This window comes from Rattus rattus, chromosome 1 (genome assembly GCF_011064425.1).
Source record: "Rattus rattus isolate New Zealand chromosome 1, Rrattus_CSIRO_v1, whole genome shotgun sequence".
In the NCBI taxonomy this organism is placed as follows: Eukaryota; Metazoa; Chordata; class Mammalia; order Rodentia; family Muridae; genus Rattus; species Rattus rattus.
In genome coordinates this window covers 14437100-14462581 of record NC_046154.1, presented here as the reverse complement: position 1 = coordinate 14462581, position 25482 = coordinate 14437100, and the positions used below count along the sequence as shown (strand labels likewise).

General features: G+C 44.1%; 3 protein-coding genes across 3 annotated transcripts; 1 reads left to right on the top strand and 2 right to left on the bottom strand.

The window, feature by feature from the left end:
• Window positions 1-104: 104 nt before the first annotated feature.
• On the top strand, window positions 105-10017 carry LOC116886298 (preferentially expressed antigen in melanoma-like protein 7). The gene is made up of 4 exons (XM_032887740.1): window positions 105-130; window positions 7825-8121; window positions 8578-9168; window positions 9450-10017. The coding sequence occupies exons 1-4, from the start codon at window positions 105-107 to the stop codon at window positions 10015-10017; spliced, it is 1482 nt and encodes a 493-aa protein (XP_032743631.1).
• A 2926-nt stretch (window positions 10018-12943) lies between these two features.
• LOC116886291 (40S ribosomal protein S10-like) lies at window positions 12944-13496 on the bottom strand. The gene has a single exon (XM_032887727.1). It carries the CDS (start codon window positions 13494-13496, stop codon window positions 12999-13001), a length of 498 nt encoding a protein of 165 aa, XP_032743618.1. The 3' UTR covers window positions 12944-12998.
• Window positions 13497-17244: 3748 nt separating this feature from the next.
• LOC116886283 (PRAME family member 20-like) lies at window positions 17245-21796 on the bottom strand. The gene is made up of 3 exons (XM_032887714.1): window positions 21504-21796; window positions 20608-21177; window positions 17245-17815 (listed from the first exon to the last, which is right to left on the bottom strand). The coding sequence occupies exons 1-3, from the start codon at window positions 21794-21796 to the stop codon at window positions 17245-17247; spliced, it is 1434 nt and encodes a 477-aa protein (XP_032743605.1).
• Window positions 21797-25482: the final 3686 nt, after the last annotated feature.

The following is a 25482-nucleotide window of genomic DNA, read 5'->3' as shown; positions in this document are numbered from 1 at the left end:
AGAGAGAGAATGAGAATATGTATGTGTGTACAAAATGCAAGCCTGCTAAAGCCCATCTTAGAGGTCAGAGGAAAATCTTTGTGAGTTTCTTCTCCGCTTTCACTATGTGGGGATCCTGGGTCAAATCCAGGTTACCAGGACTGACAGGAAGCAGTCCCTTATTTACCTTCTGAGCCATCTTGCTGGTCTTCTCAATGTTTTTTAAATGGAGTCCTTTCTTTGAAAATTGGTCTAAAAGTCACTATGTACCCATGCTGATCTTAATTGTCGATTGCTCCTGCCTCTTCCCAGACTCAGCAGTGCAGTGCCTGTGCCTGTGGGGAAGCCAAGGAAAAAAAAGGAGAGGCTCAGAATTCACTCACTATCTCAGTCAAACATGACTTTTATTAATGCTGTCTTAGTTAGGGTTTTACTGCTATGAAGAGACACCATGACCAAGGCAACTCTTGTAAGGACAATATTTTAATTGGGGCTGGCTTACAGGTTCAGAGGTTCAGTCATTATCATTAAGGTGGAAGTATTACAGCATCCAGGCAGGCATGGTGCAGGCAGAGCTGAGAGTTCTATATCTACATCTGAAGGCTGCTAGCAGAATGCTAGCTTCCAGGAAGCTAGAATGAGGACATTACAGCCCAAGTCCACAGTGACACACCTACTCCAACAGGGCCACACCTTCTAATAGTGTCACTCATTGGGCTGAGAATATACAAACCGTCACACATGTTGCCTCTGATTTCTGAATCACACAGCAAAGGGCTGTCTCTGTTTCTGGACTGAAAGGGCCCTCCTTTGCTCCACTGGCTGTTGTTGAATCTCCCAGGCCAGTTCCTCCTACTTCTGCTTCTGGATTAAGAAACCTGATCCCCCAAATCCCTCTCCTGGGCTGGTTCCGCTCCCTGTTGGCAGCTTTCTTCAGCAGATATCTCATGGCTCTGGCATCTCCAATATCTTGGGGCCTCCAAGGCAACTTCAAGGTTATAGCTTCTTGTCCCAATGTCTGGAACCCACCCATGATCTTCTGAGCTCTTCCAGATGGTTGGTGTCACTTCTCCAGCTCTGCCCTCTGTAGCACTGTAAGCTCACATTGATCTACTCCATGGCTCCTTGCTGGGGTTAGAACATGGCATGACCTGTGAGGTCCGAGTTAAACCTCTTCCAGAACCACTTAGATGAAACTCACGAAAGTGGTGATCGATGCAAAAGCAAGAGGAGTTTAATCATTCTGACAGGTCAGGGCCATACCACTTCAAGGGGAGAAGACCCTGAGCAGACTCTAACAGGGAGTTATATACCTTGTAAACAACTGGGGCAGAATTTAATCAATTGGGGATGAATTTGCACAATGGTAAGTAGGCAGGGTACTATGCACATTTGGTGGAGCAAAACAACTTTCAGATCGACTCAGTGCACCATTCAAGACTTTGGAGGGGGGTGTTGGTTGGAAGCTACAGGTAGCTTTGTGTGACAGTTTGACTTGCAGCTGTTCCAGGAACCAAACGAACTTTTTTTTCTTCCTGGAAGGGAGGGGTCCTTGTGCTCAGAGGTTTGTGGTGGAAATTTTCCCACTGGCCCGATTGGTCCCAACTCTGGCTCGTTCAGCCTTCTTGTTCTATTACATTATTACCAGCCTTCTGTTTTCCAACTCCTTCATTTTGTAAGCTTGGCTTTCTTGGAACATGCACCATAGGCTGACTTTGAACTCAGAGATCTGCATGCCTGTTTCCTAAACACTGGGATTAAAGGTGTGGTCCACCAAGCCTGGATTTAAATTTTCCCTTCATCTAGAAGTTGCTTTGTTCTAGGCTAGCCTTGAACTCAGTATCTACTTGTCTTTGCCTCCTGGGATTAAAGCCTTATACTACCATGCTTGGATTTAAATTTAGTTGGGTGAGGTCATGACCTAAGGACACTGCTCCCTTAATTCAATTTAACATCCTTGAACACAGGATTCAGCTCCATTTCACTTCCTGGTGCAGTTTTAATACTCCAAGCATATATTTTTATATTTTTCCTTTCTCAGCTTGCTATGCTTGTCTAAAATGTTCTTCATAAGCCTTAATCAGGAACGAAGTCTATGATGGGTGTTTTTGAGAGTTCCTTTGTCAATGCAATTAATCTGAGTCTCTTCACCTTAGCCTCAGGCAGACTCTTCAGAAAAGGGCAAAAAGTAGCCACATTGTTCACAAAAAACAGTCTCTCGGCCATATATTGAAATTCTCCACTGAAACCTCTTGGGCTAGGTCTGCACAATTTAAATTATGCTCACTCAGTAACAAGTTTCACAGATGCAAGAAACAAAGCTGTAAGAACGAAGTTCTGGGAATACAGGAGCAAGGTCTACGTAGTCAGAGTGACCAGGCTTAATGGAAACTAGCCAAAACAAAAACAACTGTTCTTGGAAAGACCTCCCCCCCCCCCCACTGTGGTGAATCCTGAGAACAACCACAAGGTATCATCCTGACCCTGCCTGACCACCCAGTTCCTCCCCCCTTCTAAGAGACGTGCCCCCTTTCCCAGTGATTCTCCAAGGCCAGGTGAAGGAAGGGCTGGATGAGGAAAGTAACTAATTGAGCCAAGAACAACCCTTTTGAGCAGGCCAGCCAATACCTGACCAGATCCTTGTCAATGAGAATAGGCCAGCTAACCCTGTTGCTAAAGTCTGCCCTCTGTAAAGAATAAAAGTTGCGTGCTTTTTGGGTTCGGGGTTGCCTTTTCCCACGTGGATGAGCAACCCCATGTGTGTGAATTAAAAACCTTATACCCTCATGCTATTGCAGCAGTCACTTTGTCAATCTGTGCTCTGTGGGTGACACTCCTGATGTAGGGCCACTTTGGGGTCTTACAACAGAATATCCCATCAAGCCCCATTTAAAGCATTCCAATGCTTTCCAAATCCAAAGTCCTCAAATCCACATTCTTCCAAACAAAAGCATGATCAGGCCTATCACAACAATACTTCAGTCCCTGGTACCAACTTCTGTTTTAGTTAGGGTTTCACTGCTGTGAAGAGACACCATGACCAAAGCAACTCTTGTAAGAACAATATTTAATTGAGGCTGGCTTACAGGTTCAGAGGTTCAGTCCATCATCATCAAGGTAGGAACATGGCAGCATCCAGGCAGGCATGGTGCAGGCAGAGCTGAGAGTTCTATATCTACATCTGAAGGCTGCTAGCAGAATGCTAGCTTCCAGGAAGCTAGAATGAGAATATTAGAGCCCAAGTCCACAGTGACTAACGTACTCCAATAGGGCCATACCTTCTAATAGTGTCACTCATTGGGCTTAGAATATACAAACCATCACACATGTTGCCTCTGATTTCTGAATCACACAGCAAAGGGCTGTCTCTGTTTCTGAACTGAAATGACCCTCGTTTGCTCCACTGGCTGCTATTGAATCTCCCAGGCCAGCTCCTCCTATTTCAAGCAACTTCTGGGATTAAGAGACCTGATCCCCCAAATTTCTCTCAGGCCCTCTCTGTATAGAACCTGGGAAGAATTTTTGTTGTTTAAAATACAGGGTTCAATCTTCAGGACTGAAAAACTATAGCCAAAAACCTTGGAGAGACAGCAGAGCTGGTTGAAACCCAAAGCAGTCCTTAAAAGAAATTTTTTTCTCCTTTTTTCTTACAAAGGGTCTCATTGTGTCCAGGCCAGTCCATGTTAACCATCTATAATCTCTCTCTCTCTCTCTCTCTCTCTCTCTCTCTCTCTCTCTCTCTCTCTCTCTGTCAGACACACACACACACACACACACACACACACGTAAAATAAATTCTAAATTTTAATGACCTTGAATAACTGATTCACTCACCTCCACCTTCCATGTCCAAATTACTCTGGAACTCACTAAATGCCCTGAGGTGATTTTTGTATTCATTCTAAATACCCAGATTCAGCTTTCAAATAATGAAAATATTGCATGTGCTCTCTTTGTCTGCTGGAATATGAGGAAGTCATGAGCTAGGCTTAGATTCGAGAATATAACCTCATACCCTAGAACTGGAAGATATCATTATTAATTAGACATGTGAGTCTAAAGGTCCTTAGTTCTGTCCAAAGAGGGCAGATTTGTGGTACAGGTCTGACACTGGGAGGGACAGAGATGAGATCTGTTGATGTACAAGGCAGTCTGGCTACAAAATGGTTCCTAACCAGAGGGATTCATCAGGACCTACCTGGACAACAGCAACAAAAAGCCCCAGAGAAGCTACCAAAGGGAGGTCTGGAATCCTGGAGGCATGAATAGGGGGAGGGGAGTACAGGATGAGCACATGTGAATCTTACAGTTCTGCTAAGCTGCTCTTCATCTTCAGTCAGTGGCTACAGGGAAACATGACTCAATCCACCTTCAGGGAGCTTCTCACGGTGGCAAACATCCCAAAATAGCCCACAGATATTTCTTCTTGATTTCTCAGATGAATGTTTTGAAGATCTGATGTTGAGCCAGCTTCAGTGTTGTACCAGAGAGGCCAAAGCAAGTTCTCGGCCAGCTTTGTGGACAGAGTTGATTACATGCTACTCTGGGTGGTTTCAAAAACAAAAACAGAAACAACCAGGCATGAGGCCTCATACATATAATTCCAGCACTCAGGAGGCAGAGGCAGCTAGATTGCTCTGTTTATAGCCAACTTGATCTACAGAAAGAGTTTCCCTATAATCCAATTTATCAAGCCATACTAAGTCTCCAATAAAATAAGTGAATCACTGACAAAATTAATCAACTTCCTGAGTAAATCAAATGGGTCCAGAAAGACAGCTCACTGGTAAAGTTTTACTCTGTCAGAGGTGAAGTACTGAGGTCAACTTCAAACACACACACACTCAAATACACATACAAAGGAAACATGGAAAGTGGAATAAACCACACACTAGAAAACCTTCATCCATCTGAGTATGTAAACACACACTGAACAATTCAATCAGTGGACTCTTCACTTTCTAATTTATTATTTTGAGTTCACACAAATAACTATAATTCAATCAATCTACCACGACATCAAGATCCAGTTGATGGAATCTTGTGCTTGGGGGTGGAGCTAGATAGGGTGGGTGTGAGGGGGAAAAAAAGGATAAAAGGGTTAGAGGAGACTTAAAAGACACTCAGAGTCCTGAGGTCTACAGTCTCTGCCTGGCCCTGCTGGGAATAGGAGCCCTGTCACCAGTCTCGTGATCACGTAAGTCACTCATCAATCTCCTCCATCAGGAGGCCTTTCATAGTCTGGACAGACATATTTCCAACTCAACTATATTTCAAGATGCTGGATTTAGAATAAAATAGGGCAAATTCTGATTTCTCTCTCTCTTTCAATAATGATGATGATTTGCTTTCATTAGGTTGGGTGTTAATGAGAAACCCCTGTTGGACAGGAACTTTTTTGTAAGATTTATTTATTTATTTATTATACATAAGTACACTGTAGTTGTCTTCAGATCCCTTTACAGATGGTTGTGAGCCACCATGTGGTTGCTGGGATTTGAAGTCAGGACCTCCGGAAGAGCAGTCAGTGCTCTTAACCACTGAACCAGCTCTCCAGGCCCCTGGAATTTTCATGTTAATAAGTTCATTTGAGAAGTTTTGGGACAGTGTCCCAAAAGGAAAGGCTAGTCTTGAACTCCAGATTCTTCTGGATCTGTACAGCCTCCTAGGTTCATTCTGGAATTCAAGACAGGATCTGCTTATAGTTTAAACCCTTTGGAATCACTTCAATTATGTTTCATAGATGAAGGCTTTGCAGTTGTTTGAACTGAAATTTCCTCTTGACTGTAGCTTACAGATAGCTGTGGAAACTACTAATGGTTTTGTAATACAAGCCACATGTCTCAGCTGCTCTGAACACTGGAGCTTATGTGTTACTTTCACCTTGATTGTTTGACATGCTGTTGTTTAAGACTGAAATTAAAAAAACAAAAAAAACAAAAATCATGTAGAGGGGATTCAGGCATTCAGGCAGGACATACCAGAATCACTTGGGAGCTAGAATTATGGTCCTGAGCACAGACAATCCCAGATCCAGGCTGGACACAGCTGCATAAAGATTTCTTGACTCGGGGTTGGGGGTTTAGCCAGGGGGGAAAGCGCTTTGCAAAGGAAACCAAAGCCCCGGGTTCGGGCCCCAGCCCCAAAAAAAAAAAAAAAAAAAAAAAAAAAAAAGCAAATAGATGATCTATAAAAGTAGCTCAGTATTAGAACACTGATACTTTGGGATCAAACCCTGAGGTGATTTATATATGCTTAGCCCAGGGAGTAGCATTATTAGAAGATGTGGCTTTGTCCCTCCTCCTAACCACATGGGAGGTCTTCAAATGAAAATGTAGAACTCTCCACTTCTCCTGCTCCATGCCTGCCTGGACATTGCCATGCTCCCATAAAGCAGACCAAATTAAATGTCGTTTTGATTAGAGTTGCCTTGGTCATGGTTTCTATTCACAGCAGTAAAACCCTAAGGCCCTAAATTGCTACCAGGGAATAACGTATTGCTGTGATGGGCCTGACCATGCTTTTGTTTGAAAGAGTGTGGATTTTGGGACTGTGGATTTGGAAAGTCATGGAATGCTTTAATGGGCTAGCCTAGTAAGGTATAGAAGACTTTGTTACTGAGAGTTATTTTAACTGTACAGACCCTGGCATAAGAGGTTTCAGTAGAGAAGAATTTCAGAATGTGGCCTAGAGACCATTTTTGTGGTAATTTGGTGAAGAATGTGGCTGTCCTTTGCCTTTGTCTGAGGAGTCTGTCTGAGGCGAAGGCTAAGGTGAAGAGAATCAGATTGATTGCATTGACAAAGGATATCAGCAAAGGCCGGCATAGACTTTGTCCACTGGCTTGCTATCATGAAGAACATTTTTATCAAGTATAGCAAGTTTAGAAAGAAAAAAACAAAATATATAGTTTCAGTAATAATAAAGGGGCACCAGGACGTGAAATGGAACTTAATCCTCTGCTGAAGGAGACGAAGAGATTAAGGAAGTGGTGATCTCAAGGCAAGAGCCCATTCAGCTAAATGTATTGTTTGTGTCTGCAGTTGAAAAAGGAGTAGTTTAGACTTTTAATCTGGAAAGAACTATAATCCAGAAATGGAGGGCACACTTGTCATCCAGATCGTAAGGCTGCAAGACACAATCTTTTGATCCAGATCTTGAGAAACAGTGACTTCTATGAAAAACTTAGGCCCAGGCATGGTGGTACATATCTTTAATCCCAGGAGACAAACGCAACCATATTCAAACCACCACAAACCCCGATACCAAGCCACCTCTATCAAGATATTTCTTATCATATTTTATTTGAGATCCACTACCCAAGACAAGCATGAAAGCATAATATGTCGCTTAGGCGTCCCAGAATCTTCCTTACTCCTCTTACAAAGCGCTGATATTAGAGGTTTCTACCACCACACCTGGCATCTATGCAGTAATTTTAAAGCCAAGTGCATTAGCCAGGTGTTGTAGCTAAAACAGCGTATTCTGACTCCCCCACCCCCACTCCCCAGTGATAGTTAAGAGCGTGGTAAGGAGGGGCAAGCCTAGACTACAAAATGAATTCCATTCAGGTTCTGGAGCATGGACCAGTGATTGTTACCTCATGTGTGAAAGGTTAATTTGTGCACCGCTGCAGATTCTTGTGAGAGACCCCATATGCAGAGTGATAAGAGTTTGGTTTTTTGACCACCGGGTCTTATAACAGGACAACGTGAGTTCCACACTGTGGTCAGAGCAGGGACTCTGGCACTTCGGTGGTTCTTTGATGCAGGGATTTGCACATTCCTAAGACACGTCTTGAAAATTGAGTTTCTCAATGCTTCAACAGGTCTATTCTGACTGAAGATTCATCAGGATGAGCTTCCAGGCCCCGCCCACACTCCTGAGCTTGGCAATAGAGGGCCTATTGAAGGATGAAGCCTTGGCCATCTCTGCTCTGCAGGAGCTGCCCAGGGACTTGTTCAAACCACTTTTCAAGGCAGCCTTCACTGGCAGACACACGAAGATACTGAAGGAAATGGTGGCAGCCTGGCCCTTTCCCTGCCTCCCTGTGGGGGCACTGATGAAATTTCCTGACAGGATGATGTTGCAAGCTGTGCTGGATGGTGTGGACATGCATCTGGCAGGAAATTTTCACCCAAGGTAAGCAATAATCATACAATACCAAATGGCTTACATTTAAGTGTAGGGAGGACATGTGGACTCATGGAGAATGGGGTCAAAGATGGATAGGGGCTTCTATTGATATCATCTTGAAGAGCTGCAGACTCCTTAATGGACAGCAAATGTTCATTACATATGCAGTACATGGAGCCCATGTAGCTACACGGCCCTGTGTCTCTGCCAGGTGATAGAAATAGGGAGAGCAGAGGTCCAGAGTAACAAATGGAGGAAGCAGGACAGGTCTCCAGATGCAGTTCAGGCAAAGAGCCCTTGCCCAGCAGGCTTGAGTTGCTATGCGGAGACCCAGCACTGGAGTCTCAAATCTGTAGAAGATAGAGCAGAGCACAGAGCAACTAACAAGAAAGATGCCTAGAAAAAGATAGCTAGTGTTTGGTCTTTTGTATCTTCCTCACCTTCTACCTGTTTTACCCACAGAAGGCAGAAGCTTAAACTGTTAGAGCTGAGGAATGTGTACCATGGCTTCTGGGACATTTCAGTTGGACCAGAGGATGGAGACCACATAAAACAGACTGTACGTGAAAGGCGAGTACCAGCACGCCGTCATAGATATTTCCTCAGGCAACGTTTGAAGGTGGTCACTGACCTTTGCCTTGAGCAGGATCTGGAGGAACATCAAACTTACTTCTTGCAGTGGGCACAGGAGAGAAGAGATTCCCTGTGTCTGTGCTGTGTGAAGATGAAGACTAGGGGATTGTCTATGTACACTGTCAGGAAGATTGTGAAGCTTTTCCAGCCAGATTACTTTGAGGAGTTGGAACTGAATACAGAGTGGACTCTGCCCATGTTGACTTGCTTCTCACCTTGCCTCGGTCAGATGAAAAATCTTTGTAGACTCCTTCTAACGCTAGTCAATGAGAACCTCTTTGAGATTCTAGCTACGTCAGCGGACACACAGGAGAAGAGAGTCACCAAGTTCATTTCTCAGTTCTCCAAACTCCACCATCTCCAGCATCTCGACATAGCTGGCGCCTACTTTCTCCATGGCCACATGAATAAATTGCTCCAGTAAGTAAGGAGGAAAAGCTCTTTCTGATTCCAAAGCAAGCATTTCCTCTCTCTCATATAGTCTAGCGGCCATTGTACATTTCAAAATAATAACCGAGTCTTATCATGATGGTGACTGGTCACAGCCTAGAATGGCGTGACATGAGTGGGCAGACTCCAACAGGCTGCACTCAAAGCTCATTGTCATCCCAGCATGACACTGACTCAGGATATGTGGTCTCCCCTACTCTAGGTTAGCCCTGTCACTCTATGCCCAACTAACCCCCATGGTCTCTCCTTAGGTGTCTGAAGACCCCGTTGGAGTTCCTGTCTATTTCTCTCTGTAAGTTCTCACAATCAGACTTGGAGTCCTTTGCCCAGTGTCAGAGCCTCCATCATCTCAAACATCTGCATTTGGCAGGTGTCATTTTGTATGATCTGAGTTTTGTGCCTCTCAGAGTTTTGCTAGAGCATGTCGCAGACACTCTGAAGACCCTGGAATTTGAACATTGTAGAATGACAGACTCTCAGCTCAGTGTTCTCTTCCCTGCCCTGAGTCAGTGCTCTCAGCTCGTCGAGGTCAACTTCTATGACAATGACATCTCCATGACTGTTCTAAGGAATCTTCTGCATCGCACAGCCAACCTAAGCCAACTGATCATCGAGTGTTACCCTGCCCCTCTGGAGTGCTATGAAGCTGATTTTGTTGTCAAAGCAGAGAAATTTGTCCAGTTTTCTTCTCAGCTCATGAATACACTTCGCACTGTAAGGCAGCCAGGGGCTGTCTCCTTTGCCTCTCAGATTTGCCTTCAATGTTTACAGCGCTGTATCTATGACCAGGAGACCAGACTTTGTCATTGTTGGCAGTAAATAGGAGGAGGTTGCTCTTTCTCCTATTGTACTCACATACATAAAATAAATAAATTATATATATATATATAATATGTATATATAATATATATATATATATATATATATAGCCAAGATTGCTTAACATGCCAACGATACCTATACTATAGCCAAGCTTACCAATCTGAGTTTGATCTATGAATGAGACCCACACGATGGAAGGGGAGCATTGACTCCCAAAGTTTACCATTTACCTCCAGGAGTCTGCAACTGTGGGTATGCTATACAAAGTACAGGCATACACAAAATAAAATAAATAGAAATATATGGTAGTAGTCCCATCATTGTAGGTAAGTGCTGATTTCTATAAAACATTAGGAACTCTGTGTAGGTTGATGTCATTATTCAGGTGAAGGCAGACACAAGATTAAACAAGGCCTGTCATTGGACAAGAAGGGAGGAGAGAACAGAGGTTTTAGAAGGAAATGGAGAGGCAGAGAAGCAACATGGAGGCAGATGTAAATGATCCTCACCATGCATCCCTGCATAGATACAGGATGTTATGAATATTTCTTAAGGGGATGGATTTCTATAGGTCAATTTATCTTATCTAGGGTAGTTTATATCTTTATCAATTGATTGTGAGTTTATTGTGTGGATTTATTGTGGATTGATAATTTAATATATAATAAATCTGATTGACAAATTACAGTTTATTGAGTCCTGATTTCACTGGGTAGTTGGGTGTTTACCTCAACTGCCAGGGGGTGGTGGTTGGGAGTGGTGAGCAGAGTCCATGGCAGGGAGCTGCGATAGGCCAGGCTATGCTGGACTTCTAGAGGCCTGATTTTACTGGGTAGTTGGAACCAGAGAGTTTGAGGCTAGCAGAGAGCCACCAGGAGAGATACTAACCAGAAATAAATTATGGTTAGTTCCATATGGTCCCATGGGTGCAGGAACTAACTCCAGGGAACAGAGTGGTAAGGTGCCATGCTGGAACAGCCCGTGGACCGTCAGAGAGTTCTTGGGGGCAGAGTGGAGCCGCTGAGATAAGGATACCGCAGTGCCATGTGACCCTATGGATGCCAGCGCTAGAGCAGGTCAAAAGCGAACCAGTGCCACGTGGCCCCACAGGTGCCAGCACTAGCTCATGGTAGAAGGTTCAGCTGTTTTTATTTTGTTTTGTTTTTAATATTTACTGCAACAACTCTGGAGCACCCCTCCCCACTTATAATGTGAAAAAAGTAAAAAAACGTGAACTGAAGAGGTCCTGAAAGATGGCTCAACAGTTACTAAGCAATCGATGTTCATGCAGGGAACCGTGGCTCAGAGAAAACATCTGTGCTCTGTATGTATGATGGAGACTCTTTCCTAAAAAGGCTATCACTTCTTTTGGCATGTAGCATTATGTGTTTATAAAATATGTATTATAAAAACCCTTACTATTTTTAAATGTAGAATTGAGAAAGTTATCTGGCCTCAAGCTAGTCTGAAACTCATGATCTTTATACTTCACCTTATGGATCCCACCTTATGGATCCTTATGTTTTGTCTCTTTTTATTTTTATTTAAGATTTATTTGTTTTAGGTATATGAGACACTGTCGCTGTCTTCAGACACACCAGAAGAGGGCATTAGATTCCATTACAGATGGTTGTGAGCCACCATGTGGCTCACAATTATTCACTACAATGCTTAGTATAATTTGATAAAGTTCTCTGTGCTGGAGGAAGGGTGAGCAATGTGCATGTTTAAATGCCTATGTGGAGTCCAGAGGTTGACAGTTTTTCCTCCACCTAAGCTTTTTTAAGACAGTGTCTCTCACTAAACCTAGAGCTTGCTTCTTTGGCTAGACTGTGGCTAGTAGTCCTCCCACATTATACATTTGCTGACCTATGCAGATCTTGAATTTGAAGACCTTAAAGAATGTAGTGTAATGTTGCAGACTTTACTCCAGTTTCAGAATAGTTTTATACACAAATGTAATAAAGAAAACAATGATAGAAGGAAGGTTGTTTGAGTTCATAAAAACACAATTAAAGGGGCTGGAGAGATGGCTCAAAGGTTAAGAGCACTGTCTGCTCTTCCAGAGGTCCCGAGTTCAATTCCTAGCAACCACATGGTGGCTCACAACCATCTATAATCAGGTCTGGTGCCCTCTTCTAGCCTGCAAGCATACATGCAGGCAGAAAGCTGTGTGATGTATACATAATAAATAAATAAATGTTTAAAAAAAAACACAATTAAAGAACATGTAAATAAACACCAATAAGTACATACTAAATACTAAATACAGAACTTTCTCTGGACAGGCCAATTTAAATACAATTGCCCGGTGCATATTATAGATTACGTCTGGGAAAGCAAGGTACAAGGCCATGTCTTGATTCAGGACACATTGAAAACAGCACTCAGTATACATATCCCTTCACTAGATTTGGTTCTATAGCTATTTTCCAAAATTCAACAAGAATAAACCTATCTTCTAGACTGAAGGCAAATGTTTGTTGCAGAAGACATGAAATCACATCCAAGAACAATCCAGAGAACAGAATGCAATTTTGGTGAACGACACTTTGCCTTTTTTCCTGGAGTCACTCTCACAGTTCCCCAAGACTCTGTTCTCTGGCTGTGGAGAGAGAGAGAGAGAGAGAGAGAGAGAGAGAGAGAGAGAGAGAGAGAGAGAGAGAGAGAGAGAGAGAGAGAGAGAGAGAGAGAGAATTTTAGATTTATTTATTTATGTGTATGAGGTTATTTTGGTATGTATATACACGTTCCACAAGGGTGCTTTGTTCCTACAGAGGTGAGGAGAGGGTATTGGATCCCCTAGAACTGGAGTTAAAGATGGCTGAGTCTCCATATGGGTGTTGGGAATCAAACCCATGTCCTATGGAAGAGCATCCAGTGCTCGTAATCACCACGCCATCTCTCTAGCCTCCACCATTCATTTTTTTTTTCACGTTTTTCTTTAAAGTTTATTCAACACAACATAATCTCCAACTTCACTGAGGCGGCTGACCACGTCCACGACCGAAACCCCCTCTAAACTGAAACTCCGTCGCCGAGCCAGCCCCAGCCTCAGCTTTCTTGTCAGCTCCAGGGGGCACAGCGCTCCTTCTGTAGGTGTCTCTGTCTGCCTCCCCTCTTGTGAATCTTGCAGGCCGCTCACCCTCTGGACCTTTGGGCCGAGGCCTGCCTGTCTTGGGATGACTGCGGCGCAGGGTGGCGGGCACGATCTCCGGAGGTAGGTGCAGGTAATCTCGGAGGTACTGGATGCCCTCACTCATGAGGTACCAGTAGAAATGTCTCCAAGCAAACTGCTCCTTCACGTAGCCTCGAGACTTGAGAGACTGCATGGCTTTCATGACGTGAAGGTTGGGTACGTTCTTGTCTGCCAGCTCGGGGTGTTTGGGCATGTGGACGTCTTTTTTGGCAACCATCACCCCTTCCTTAAAAAGGAGTTCATAGATGGCAATCCGGTTCTTCTTGGGCATCAACATCTAGAGCAAAACCGGGGGGTTCTTTAAGAAATACCGGAATGACGCCGAAAAGGAGTCCCACTTCCGCGGCGGCTGCCTCCACCATTCATTTTTAATGATGGCTGTGTGATCTGGTGTTGACAATGTATGTTGGCTTGATGTGTGAACCATCCTTGTAGGAAATATGGTTTGACTGTGCTTGTGTTGACTTTGTTGATGTTGTCTTCTGTAAATGGTGTTTCATGAACTGCTGCTGAATCAGTGACTTTAGATACTCAGGACTTTTTAGAAAATGGGCATTTGTCTTCTATACAATGTAATGGATGCTAAGATTACCTCATGAGTGTAGTGTTCTCTGTCTCTCTCTGTCTCTCTGTTTCTGTTTCTGTCTCTGTCTCTGTCTCTGTCTCTCTCTCTCTCTCTCTCTCTCTGTGTGTGTGTGTGTGTGTGTGGTGTGTTTACTGCATTGAGTATTGGTATGTGCATGTCATGATGTGTACATAGACACCAGAGGACATCTTTTGCACTTTGGTTCTCTTTTTTCCACAGTAGGGATTAAACTCAAGTCCTTTGGGTTTATATGGCAAGTGCTTTCATCCACTCAGCCATCTCTCCTGGCCATTTCTTATGATTTTGAACACGAGTGTTGAAATAAAAGAAAAATCAGAACAATGTGGCACTTGAGAAGTAAAGAAAAATTATTATTGGCTACCTAGTCAGTTTAAGGCCAGCCATGGATACACAAGACTCTGACTTAATAAAATAAAGAGAGTTTAATACACTGTAGTACTTGGAGGTGTGAAACCTTAGATTAATGGTAAACATATACATGAAAACAATATGGAGGCACATGTATTTGATTTCAACACTTGAAGGCAGAGGCAGGTTAATGTTCGATTGAGGCCCGCTGTGTCTGCACAGTGAGTTCCAGGCCACCTAGGGCTACATAATGAAACTGCTCAAAACAGTGAAAAAAAAAAGTGCACATAAATATTTAAAATCATCTCTGTACAGTGCCCAACAACCCATATATTCCCAGTTCAATTTGCTCAGCTCATGGGTGGCAGCATTTCATGTATCACTGAAGGTGTTGGTTTCCTCACAGATAAGACCAATTATTCAGCCCTAGTATTCAAACACAAATGGAATAACCTGCTGTTATAAAACGGAGTCATTCTAAGGCTGAAAGATACCATATTATACAAAACTACTTAACAGAAAAAGGCAGAGATCAACCTCCAAAACATCTGAGTTAAGCTGTAGCAAACCAAACATAGTGACACATACTCACAATCCAGATACATAGGAGGTAGAGGCAGGAGAGTCAGGAGTTCAAGATCACCCAGAACTAGAGATTGAGATTATGTCTCAAAACAAAAATTTAACCAAAATAATGTCTTGGGTCAAGGATATGAAACCAACATTAGACCAAGGAAAGACAAGGGCTGTTGGCAAAAGCCTATAATCCCAGCAACTCTGAAGGCTGAGGCAGCAGGATCACAGGGACATATGAAAAATCCGTTTAGAAACTCACTACCATGGAGGATAATTAAATAGAATTTTTTTAAAAAGGAGTTTATGTAGGCATGATGGTGCATCCCTTTAATCCTTAGTTGGGGAGGCAGAGGCAGATGGATCTGTGAGTTAGATCTACATAGCCTAGTCTACATAGGGAGTTTTAGGATGATCCGTGTCATGTGGCAAGGAAGTGGGTAGATTTATTAGATTGGCTTACAGACTGTGGTCCAGCTAATCCAACAATGACTGTCTATCAACTAAAATTCCAAGAGTCAGTGCATGAGGCTAAATGTCTCAGGTGCTCTTTAGTATATGCTGGAATCCCAAAGAAGTACTTCCAATGCCAGTGAAGGAAAGGACTTGCTAGAAAGAACAAGCAGGGAAAGAGGAAGCCTCCCCTTTCAATACCCTTTATTTGAACTGCCAGAAGATGTGGCCCAGATTAAAGATGGATCTTCATACCTATGTGTAGGCATAATTTTTTGCAACTTACTTTTAATAAGGCTTCTACCCTCTCCTCTAACCCATCACCCAGAAGTAGTGGAAGAGAAAAGTTCGTAGGACGTGGGGAAGTGGACCTATTCAGCAATAGTTCTTTTAAGTGCGAACTCAATCTTCATGGCAGTCCCATAACCAACACCAAGTATGACTCAGCAGCTGCAGACCAGTCCTCTAGGCAGGCAGACTGTGGCACGAACCAGCAGCTAATGTCCAGTCCTTTTGGCATGCAAAGATCAGTTATTTATGAATTGGCAGCTATAATTCAATCCTGAAGAAGCCACCAGGCTCACCGACCTGCCTGAGGGGAGGCTGCTGAAACAGCAAGCTGCCACAGGAACCTCGTGAGCAGTTCTTGGGCAAGTGAGTGTCTTTCAATGGTAGCATTATCATAGGTTGAGCTCAACGATGCTATATAGGGCAAAACAATACAGGAATGTTGTTAGGGAAAAATACCGAGGTGGGGCAAACCAAACCAATGCTCAGTGCTGGTCTCCCACTGTCTGTAGGGTCAACTGCCTTTTAAGTCCAGCTCTAGTTTCAAGGTACATTATCATCTGGACTTCAAGGGCACTGATGCTCATATGCATATCTCATCCCACCCAGCATCCTCCCACATCCCCCTTTTTCTGGCCTCTCTTAATATCTGTGCTCATGTCACATATACAGATTTCATATATGAGTCTCCTTCTGTAGCCCTTGCTGGCCTAGAACTCACAGAGCTCTACCTTCAGACACATAACCCCCCCACACACACATACAAAATGAATCTTAAAATTTTATGAGACTAGAGAAACGATTCAGCAGTCAAGAGCACTTGCTGCTTCAGCAGAGGACTTAAGTATGGTTCCCAGCCCCATAGGACAACTCACAACTCCATATAATTCCAGTTCCATGGGATCTGATTCCCTCTTCCAGCCACCACAGGGACCAGGCACATGCATGACATTACATACAAACATGCAGGCAAGACACTGCTACTCCAAAATAAATCTTTCGAAAATTTGTTAAAATGGTTTCAAAAGTTTGGATGCCCCCTGAAATACAGCCCCATAGAACGGTGGCTTAAACCCCGGTACCTTTCCTCCTATGTTAATTCCTCCAATGTCCTGAGTATCTTGGGTTGCATCTTCAATACACTCCCATCAGAGCTTACTGCGATCTTTAGATGACAACCTTGGGTTCACGTATCTGTCACAACCAGTCACACAGTTGAAATGTAGCAGAGCCCCAAAAGACATGGGAGAGACTGTGAGAGCAACTTCAGTTTATTTTATTTCAAGTGGCTGTTGACAGAACTTTCTTAGCTTTACAAATATAAACCATGCTAATTATACAGATAGGAAAGACACACATTTCCCAGTTTTTTTTAAATAATATTTATTTATTATATATAAGTACACTGTAGCTGTCTTCAGACACACCAGAAGAGGGTGTCAGATCTCTTTACAGATGGTTGTGAGCCACCATGTGGTTGCTTGGATTTGAACTCAGGACCCCTGGAAGAGCAGTCAGTGCTCTTAACCACTGAGCCATCTCTCCAGCCCCCATTTCCCAGTTCTAAATATGACTTTACAATCACCATACTGGTGTAACGCCCTTATATATCCATCCTGCCCAAATCCACTCTCATGATACCTGGGCAACAAGTTAACAAGCAATCAAACCATATGTTGTGTGTCCCTTTACTAGACAACTGTGACTTGCCTTTCATCTTCCAGTGCCCACGAAGGTTTTTGATATTTGCATAGAACTAGTAAGGTCTCCGACAGTTACACATAATGGTTTTGCCATAGATGTATCGATTGCAGCACTGATCACAGCGGTCAGTACCAAAGAAGACTCTCCCTGGCTCCCTAATGGTTTTCAGTAGTTTCATAAGCTCATCACAATGTTGTTGCATCCTTTGCAGGTGGGGAATACCATGGTAGTCATAGCTGTCCTGAGGGACAGGGTAAAGCTCCAGCCTTAGGTAGATCAAGCTGGTAGTGTGGTATAGTAGGTCCTTCATGGCAGGCATGGAGATCTGGTTCCCATAGAAGCTGAACTTGGTGAGATGGGAGCACCTGCTTAGGGCAGGTAGGATGGCATAGAGCTGGCTATCCTCAAGCTGACAGTCTTCCAAGTCCAAAGTCACCAGGGTGGGTCCAGCTTTTACTAACAGAACTCGGAGGGGTTCGGGACTTAAACCAGCCAATCTGACATTGCCCAAATTCAGTTGTCGCAACTGACTGACACATGGGAACTCAGGAAGATGGCTCCATTCTGATACTGAGAGATTACAGTGAGTCACCGCCAGGTCATCCAAGGAGGTCTTCACAGACCTATTGAGAAAAAGAAGAACACGGTTCTTGGAATTGATGACTAGTGCAGGAGGATGACGGAGAAGGATATAAAAGGACCATGTGAGCTAAAATCTTTCTAGATGTGTGACAGATCAGTACCCATGATGCTACATGAAAGTCTACATATTAAAATCTGCACTAAGGCCTGTCGCCATCCTTAACTGCACATACTTCCCTCATTGTCAAGCAAGACACAAGTGATGGCTAGAGGAACAGAGCACACAGAAAGGACTACCCAACTAAGATCTGCCAAAAGCCTTGTAGCACCCACTGACCAACCCACCCTCGGCACATCCTGTTTTCGTCCTGTGCTTCATGCCTTTGTACCTCCCCAACCTCACTGCTACACGTTCCCAACTACCCATCCCCTATCCAACTAAAATCCATCAAAACTGGGTATGGTTACTGGGCATAGTAGTGGGCATCTTTGATCCCAGCACTTGATAGAGGCAAGTGGATACCTGTGAGTTTGAGGCCAGCCTAGTCTACACAGTAAGTTCCAAATTAGCCAGAGCAGCAAAGTGAGACCCTATCTTGAAGAAGAACAAAACCTGAATATTACAACACACAACTGTAATATTGAGACCAGGAAGCAGAGACAAGAGAAACAAGGTGATCAAGGCTACTCCGGGTCACATAGGAAGACATCACGTTTAAAAACAGCCCATTCCTGCTGGGTGGTGGGGATGCACAACTTTGATCCCAACATTCAGGAGGCAGAGGCAAGCAGAGCTCCTAGTTAAGAGGCCAGGACATCTACGGAGGTCTACAGAATGATTTCCAGGACATCCAGGGCTACACGAAGAAACCAAAACACACACACATTTGCGAGTGCACACACACACACACACACACCAAAAAACAAACAACAGAGCCCATTCCAGTGTGAGATTGCTTAGCAGATAATAGTACCTGTCTGGAAAGGGGGCTGACAGTCTGTGCTTCATCCCTGGGATCCACATGATACAAGGAAGAGAACGGTCTCACGCAAGCTGTCCTCTGACCTCCACAAAAGCTGTAGCTCTCCCTTCCCACTTCCCCAAAACATACAAAATAAATAGCTTAGAATATAGTGATGAAGGTCAGACCTGCTTTTCATCCCAGCACTGGGAATGGGGGCAAAGGTAAGTGGATGTCTGTGAAATTGAGGGCAGCCTGGTCTATAGAACAACTAGGGCTATATAGAGAAACTCTATTTCATAAAAACAAACAAAACAAAATAAAACAAAGTTAGGTGCTAGAACCTAACTAGAGACATTAAGAGCATTTTTGCTGTTCTTGGAAAGGATGTGGGTTCAATTCCCAGTACCCACAAGGTGACTCACCTGAAATAGTACCTGGGGATCAAATTGATGATGCCTTCTTCTGATCTCCACAGGCAAACTCAGACTCACACACATAAAGTATCAAAACATCTGTATAGCAGACTTTCCCTATTTCTTCAAAAAGGGCAAACTTTAATGTGTGTTCAAAGACTTTAGATCTGACCAACATGAATAAGCCTGTCCTATTCAGATGTACAGTTTTTGATTGAGTTATTTAATCATTGAGTTATGAGGAAAAATATGTAGGCTAGTCAGAATCAAGAGAGGCAGAAGGAACACCCATTCAGAACCTGCCCCACATGTGGCCCATACATATACAGCTACCCAATTAGACAAGATGGATGAAGCAAAGAAGTGCAGGCCTACAGGAGCCAGATGTAGATCTCTCCTGAGAGACACACCCAGAATACAGCAAATACATAGGCGGATGCCAGCAGCAAACCACTGAAATGAGAACGGGACCCCCATTGAAGGAATCAGAGAAAGGACTGAAAGAGCTTGAAGGGGCTCGAGACCCCATAGGAACAACAATGCCAAGCAACCAGAGCTTCCAGGGACTAAGCCACTACCCAAAGACTATACATTGACTGACCCTGGGCTCCAACCTCATAGGTAGCAATGAATAGCCTAGTAAGAGCACCAGTGGAAGTGGAAGCCCTTGGTCCTGCCAAGACTGAACCCCCAGTGAACGTGATTGTTGTGGGGAGAGTGGTAATGGGGGGAGGATGGGGAGGGGAACACCCATATAAAAGGGGAGGGGGAGGAGTTGGGGGGATGTTGCCCAGAAACTGGGAAGGGGAATAACAATCGAAATGTAAATAAGAAATACGCAAGTTAATAAAGATAAAAAGAGAGAGAGAGAGAGAGAGAGAGAGAGAGAGAGAGAGAGAGAGAGAGAGAGACAAAATGATTCATACTTCAGGTTGGCTCCGAGGGAAATGCCTGTTATGGACTCTTAGAATTTTTCATCTATTTCTATAGGATAACATTCAATAAAAAGCACCATTACATTTAAAGAAAAAATTCCAGTGTTTCCTATTTGAGAAATTGTAGGCAGGCTGATGTGTCGATTCACATGCCTACTGAATAGAGCACAGATGGAGACCTAATACAGTTAGTTGTAACAATGCCCTCTTCACTTGTCTCTTCCCCTCTGAGTTGAGACACGCTAGCTAAGGAAGAAACCAGAAAACGGTCACTAGATCTCACTGACTTCTAACGGGCTTCTCAGCATTCACCTCTTTGAAGACCACCAGCCTGAGGTTAGGCCTGCACATTTCCATTAGTGATTATGTAAGACTTCTCTGCAGGCCAAAGCAGACATGAAAATGACACTCTGATATTCTGATGCCTCAGGACTGCCAATCTCCAGTGGCCGAAGGGACCCAAGTACCCATTAATGTAAAGGAACAATGTTTTGCTTAGCTCAGCAGAGCATGTCTTTACCCAAGCAGCTGGTCCATGTGTCCCTCCAGGAAACAGACAGCTTCCAGATGCAGCTTCTGGAGGCTTTCCAGCTTAAGGATCTGCAAGGTGAACCTGGTGACGATACGCCTCCTCTTCTCCGGGGAGATAAAGTTCTCCTCACGGATGTTGGAGAGAGCAAGTTTACGCAGGTTCGTCATTCGGCGCAGGTAAGGAGCCAAGTTAAGCAGGAAGGCTGGACTGCAGGAGGAATGCAGGCCCAGTGTTTCTACATACTCCAGGTTCACCATCTGTGATAGCTTCCTGAAGTTTTGGTGGGATGGTGCCCAAACCTGAAGCTCATTACAGTACAGCTGTAGCAACCCTTTCCTCCTCTCAGCCCACTGAACCAGGTAGGAGAACAGCCTACTCTGGCCTCTACCCTTGAGATGCAAGTCCACTGCTACCTTCAAGGGATACGTCATTACTATCTTAGAACAGCAAGGATCTACTGGAGTGGCCTTGGGTAACCAGTCATCCATGGACCCAGGCCACACATCCAAATAGTGTTGTCCCACAGAGCGTAAGTCCAGCACTTGTAGTTTGTACTCTCTGTGAATAGAACAGGAAAAACAACAACAACAACAGAGTCTCAGCAACAAGGCAAGGGGACAATATCTAAAGTGTATCTTTATTCTAGCTCTAAAGCTGGAATTCCATTCCGTGTGTCATCACTTTTTCAGCCTCTGCTATATCCAGCCTGAGTCCTGAACACTCCACACCCCTTTCCAAGATGGCACAGCAGTGGCCTCTGTGGTTCTCCAAGCTGATGGCATGAGAGTCCTCCGCCCCATCCTTGCACCCTTCCACACTCAACTCTCCTCATTTCTGCTCTAGATTCTCTGGGCTACCCTCTGAGTTTACCTAAGCATCCTCACCTGGGGTGAACCTCCCGGATAAGCAGCTTATCAATCTCCTCTAAGACAACCTGTAATTGAGTCTCCAAGTAGGGTGTTCTCTTCTTTACAGCTCCAAGCGGGAGGCGGGGGAAAGGCCAGGAAGACACTAATGTCCTCAGGACCTTAACGTGATTACCATCGTAGGCTTGCTTGAACAGTTGCGGTAAGAGTAATTTGGGTAAGCTCTCCAGAGCAATGATGGCCAAGGCCTCATTCCTCAGAAGGTTCTGCCCTGCCAGCTCCTGGAGCGTGGGTAGGGGCTTGCTGTTCATCTTGGTGGTTCTTCAGGGGTAAAGATCCCGGAGAAGCATCTAGAAACAGAACATCTATTTTCATGTGAATGCTTAGAGAACCCTTCTCACCCGTCACAGGGCCACAGTCACTGCTCCTTCCACTGCAGGTTCTACTGAGCACCAAGTCAAAGGGCTCACTGCTGGTTGCAGTAGCTATATTCTTTCGAGCATCATTGGCCACAGCCCACTTCATTCGCACCCATTCCCAGTGGAAAGTGAGTCCTGAGGATACTGGAAGCTTACTTAAACTCTCTGGGGTAATTTTTCTCACCACTCAAGAGCCCGTGTTTCTGGGAGGAGTGGCACAGGCTTGTATTCCCAGCACTTGAAAGATAGGAGGCTCTAGAGCTGGAGTGATGGTTCAGCAACTAAGAGCACTTGCTGCTCTTGTGGAGGACCTGGATTTGATTCTCAGTCCTCCCATATCTGCTCACGACTGCCTGTAACTCCAGTTGCAGGAAATCTGATGCACTCTTCTGACCTTCTCAGATGCACACATGGTACACTGCATATATGAAGGCAAACTCTCATATACATATAAAATAAATTAAAGGCAGGTATGGTGCTGTACATGTTTAATCCCAAGAGGCAGAGGTATGTGACTCTCTGAGGCTGAGGCCAACATGGTCTCCATAGCAAGTTCCATGACAGCTAGAGCTACAGAGAGACGCTGTCTCAAAAGGAAAATAGGAGAATCAAGAGATCAAGGCCAGCCTCAACTACTTTGCAAACTGGACCTCAGCCTGGGCTGCAGGAAACTTCAACAAGATATCCTAACTTTAACTTGCTGTCTCTCCAACCAGTCATGAAAATAGAAGTGTACACAAATTAAATATTTTGTTCAATTTATCTGATATGGAGCTTCTAATTTTTCTTGCAGAACCAAAAGGCTTCCTCATTTGTGCGAAGCAGTAGCAAAATATTTGAATCCACACCGAGTTTCGGGCACACTGAGCATGGAGACTATTGGTGCCTTGCTCAGGCTTCTTGTGGTTCATTGGCAATGATGGAGAAGGAGAAGCCAGGGGAGCAGTGTTCTCAAACCCAGAACACAGAACTACAAAATGCCAACATCAAGAGGTTTGGTTGTTTTAATTAACGTGGGATTTTGTTTTGTTTTTGTTTCTTTGTGTAATCCTGGCTGTCCTGGAAGTCATTCTGTAGGCTAGACTCAAACTCAAAGAGCCACCTGCCTCTTCCTCTCAGGTGCTGGGATTTAATGCATTTGCCCCCACACCCATCTAAGTTAAGGTATTTAGTCACTTATTTTTATGTGCATGGGCATTATACCTGTGTGTATATCTATATATAATGTTATGCATGTTTCTCAGCCTTATGTATGTTTGTATGCATGTATTTACTTATTAGGCTGGGTCTTATTACTATGTTGTCAGAATGGAAACTCACTCTGTAGACATGTAGATAGACCAGGCTAGCTTTGAACTCAGAGATCTGCTTGCCTACCCCAGTGCTAAGATTAAAGGTATGGACTAACATGCCTGGTTTTCAGCCAGAAAGCCCCCCTCACCCCCCCCCCAGAGTTTCTCTTTCTAGTCCAGGCTGGCCTTGAACTCAACAGAGAGACCCCATTTCAGTAATCATCATCATCATCTCCTCCTCCTCATCTTCCTCCTCTTCCTCTTCCTCCTCCTCCTCCTCCTCCAATTCAGTAAAATATGTAGTTTAAAATAACTTGTGGAGTATTGCATTCTCAGCTCCAAAAAGAGAGAACTTTAAAAATGTTTGCCTCATGGTCTGGAGAGATTGCTCAGTGGTTAAGAGAATTGACTGCTCTTCCAGAGGTCCTGAGTTCAAATCCCAGCAACCACATGGTGGCTCACAACCATCTGTAATAGGATCCGATGCCCTCTTCTGGTGTGTCTGAAGACAGCTACAGTGTACTCACATATATAAAATAAATAAATCTTTAAAAAGAATGTTTGCCCGGGTTTTTTGTAAGTTTTTATTTTATTTATTCATTTATTTACTTTTCAGACAGGGTCTCTCTTAATGTAGCCATGGTCTGGAATTCTTTATGTAGACCAGGCTGGCCTCAGACTCAGACATCCTCCTGCCTCTGCCACCCAAGGGCTGGGATCAAAGGTGTGCAATATCACATCTGGGAGTTTTCTGTAGGTTTTACCAAAAAGTGTACATTTTTATTGCTGCTGCTTACATGTAATACTAGTTCATGAGGCTGAGGCAGGGGGATGTCCCTGAGTTTGATATTAGCTCAGGCACCATAGTGACTCCCATGTGGACATGAGACACCTCAGAAAATAAAGACACCTCAGAAAATAAAGTTCAGAGTTCCAAGTTGTAAGTCTCCCAATGACCTGGTTTCTGTCCTTGTTGAACTTTCAACTCTACAGCTACAGCTCCCCAACCCTAAACAGCTTCATTGGACGAACTTGCAGTCATTAACCCCTTCCTTTCTAGTGTTTCTTTCTTGAAAATAAGTATAATGAGGCGATGTCATTTTGTCCCCAGGAATCTACCAAACATGAAGCAAATGCTGCCCAACTTCATCACACTAGTCCTTAGGCTAGGATGAAGCATGTTTGCTGCTGCAGAGGAACCCAGGATTGATACCCAGCACTTAACATAGATAGCTCAGTCCTTTGTAACCCCAGTTGCAATGGATGCAGGGCCCTCTTCTGGCATCTGTGAGTGGTGCATGCACATTAGGTAATAAATAAGGAAAGTAGGCTGGGGATGTGGCTCAGTGGTGGAGCAACCCAGATCCAGGAACAATCCCTGGGTAGATATGAACTAATAAGTTGTCACCCCACGTAAACCACCAATGGTGACATGGGAGCTTCTCACCCAAGTCCAACTTGACCAACTAATGTATTTATCAGTTTTTTTTTCTTTTTTTCAGTTTTTTATACAGGATCATGGGTGAGGTTACATACAGGAGCCCCAAATAGGACCAACACACATCCATCCCAGAACCCCAACATCACATCCCCATAGCTGCCAAGATGGATCCTTCTATCAGCTAGCCTTCCCTCCAATATACTCAGCCTCCTAAAAGCTGGAACAGTTAGAACAGAATTGCATACAGCTGACATGGGGGCGCCTCAGATGAGGGTCTAATGCCCCTCCCATAATAGAAGGTCAGTAGACGAGATCAAGTAACCACAGCTGTTCTGATGAAGCGGTTAATGTCTCTTGGGCACCAGGAGAGCATTCCACAACATATCCCCACCATTCTTTTTCTTCCAAATAGGGTCTCCCTGTGTACTTTGTGCTGGCCTCTAACCCATATTCTTCCTGCCTTCGTTTTCCAAGTTTATAGGCCACCAAAGTCTTGCTTTAAATTTAATGCAAATGGTGAGCTGTGGGGGTACACGCCTTTAATCCCAGCACTCTGAAGGCAAAAACATGATGGTCTCATTGAGGCCAGCCTGGTCTTCCTATTGAGTTCTAGGACAACCAGGACTGTGTAGAGACTGTTCTCAACAAACAAACAAAAAGGTTAATGTAAAATAAGTGAAAAGCAGAAATTAAAATGATTCGGCTAGGCTGAGCATGTTTGTAAATGCTTTTAACCACAGCAGTGCTTGGAAGGCAGAGGCAGGCTGATCTCTTTGAATTTAAGGCCAGGCCAGGGTTACATAGGGAGATCCTGTCTCAAAAAAGTGGGTTGGAGGTCGGGTGTG

Bases quoted from the DNA above. Each gene is read 5' to 3' on its own strand.
- LOC116886298 (XM_032887740.1), top strand. From the start codon at position 105: ATGTGGGGATCCTGGGTCAAATCCAG. The intron at 8,122-8,577 runs GTAAGCAATAAT...TTTTACCCACAG, and splicing joins GCAGGAAATTTTCACCCAAG to AAGGCAGAAGCTTAAACTGT. The intron at 9,169-9,449 runs GTAAGTAAGGAG...GTCTCTCCTTAG, and splicing joins CACATGAATAAATTGCTCCA to GTGTCTGAAGACCCCGTTGG.
- LOC116886291 (XM_032887727.1), bottom strand. From the start codon at position 13,496: ATGTTGATGCCCAAGAAGAACCGGATTGCCATCTATGAACTCCTTTTT.
- LOC116886283 (XM_032887714.1), bottom strand. From the start codon at position 21,796: ATGAACAGCAAGCCCCTACCCACGCTCCAGGAGCTGGCAGGGCAGAAC. The intron at 21,178-21,503 runs GTGAGGATGCTT...TTCTATTCACAG, and splicing joins ATCCGGGAGGTTCACCCCAG to AGAGTACAAACTACAAGTGC. The intron at 17,816-20,607 runs GTAAAGACATGC...TTTTCTCAATAG, and splicing joins CACATGGACCAGCTGCTTGG to GTCTGTGAAGACCTCCTTGG.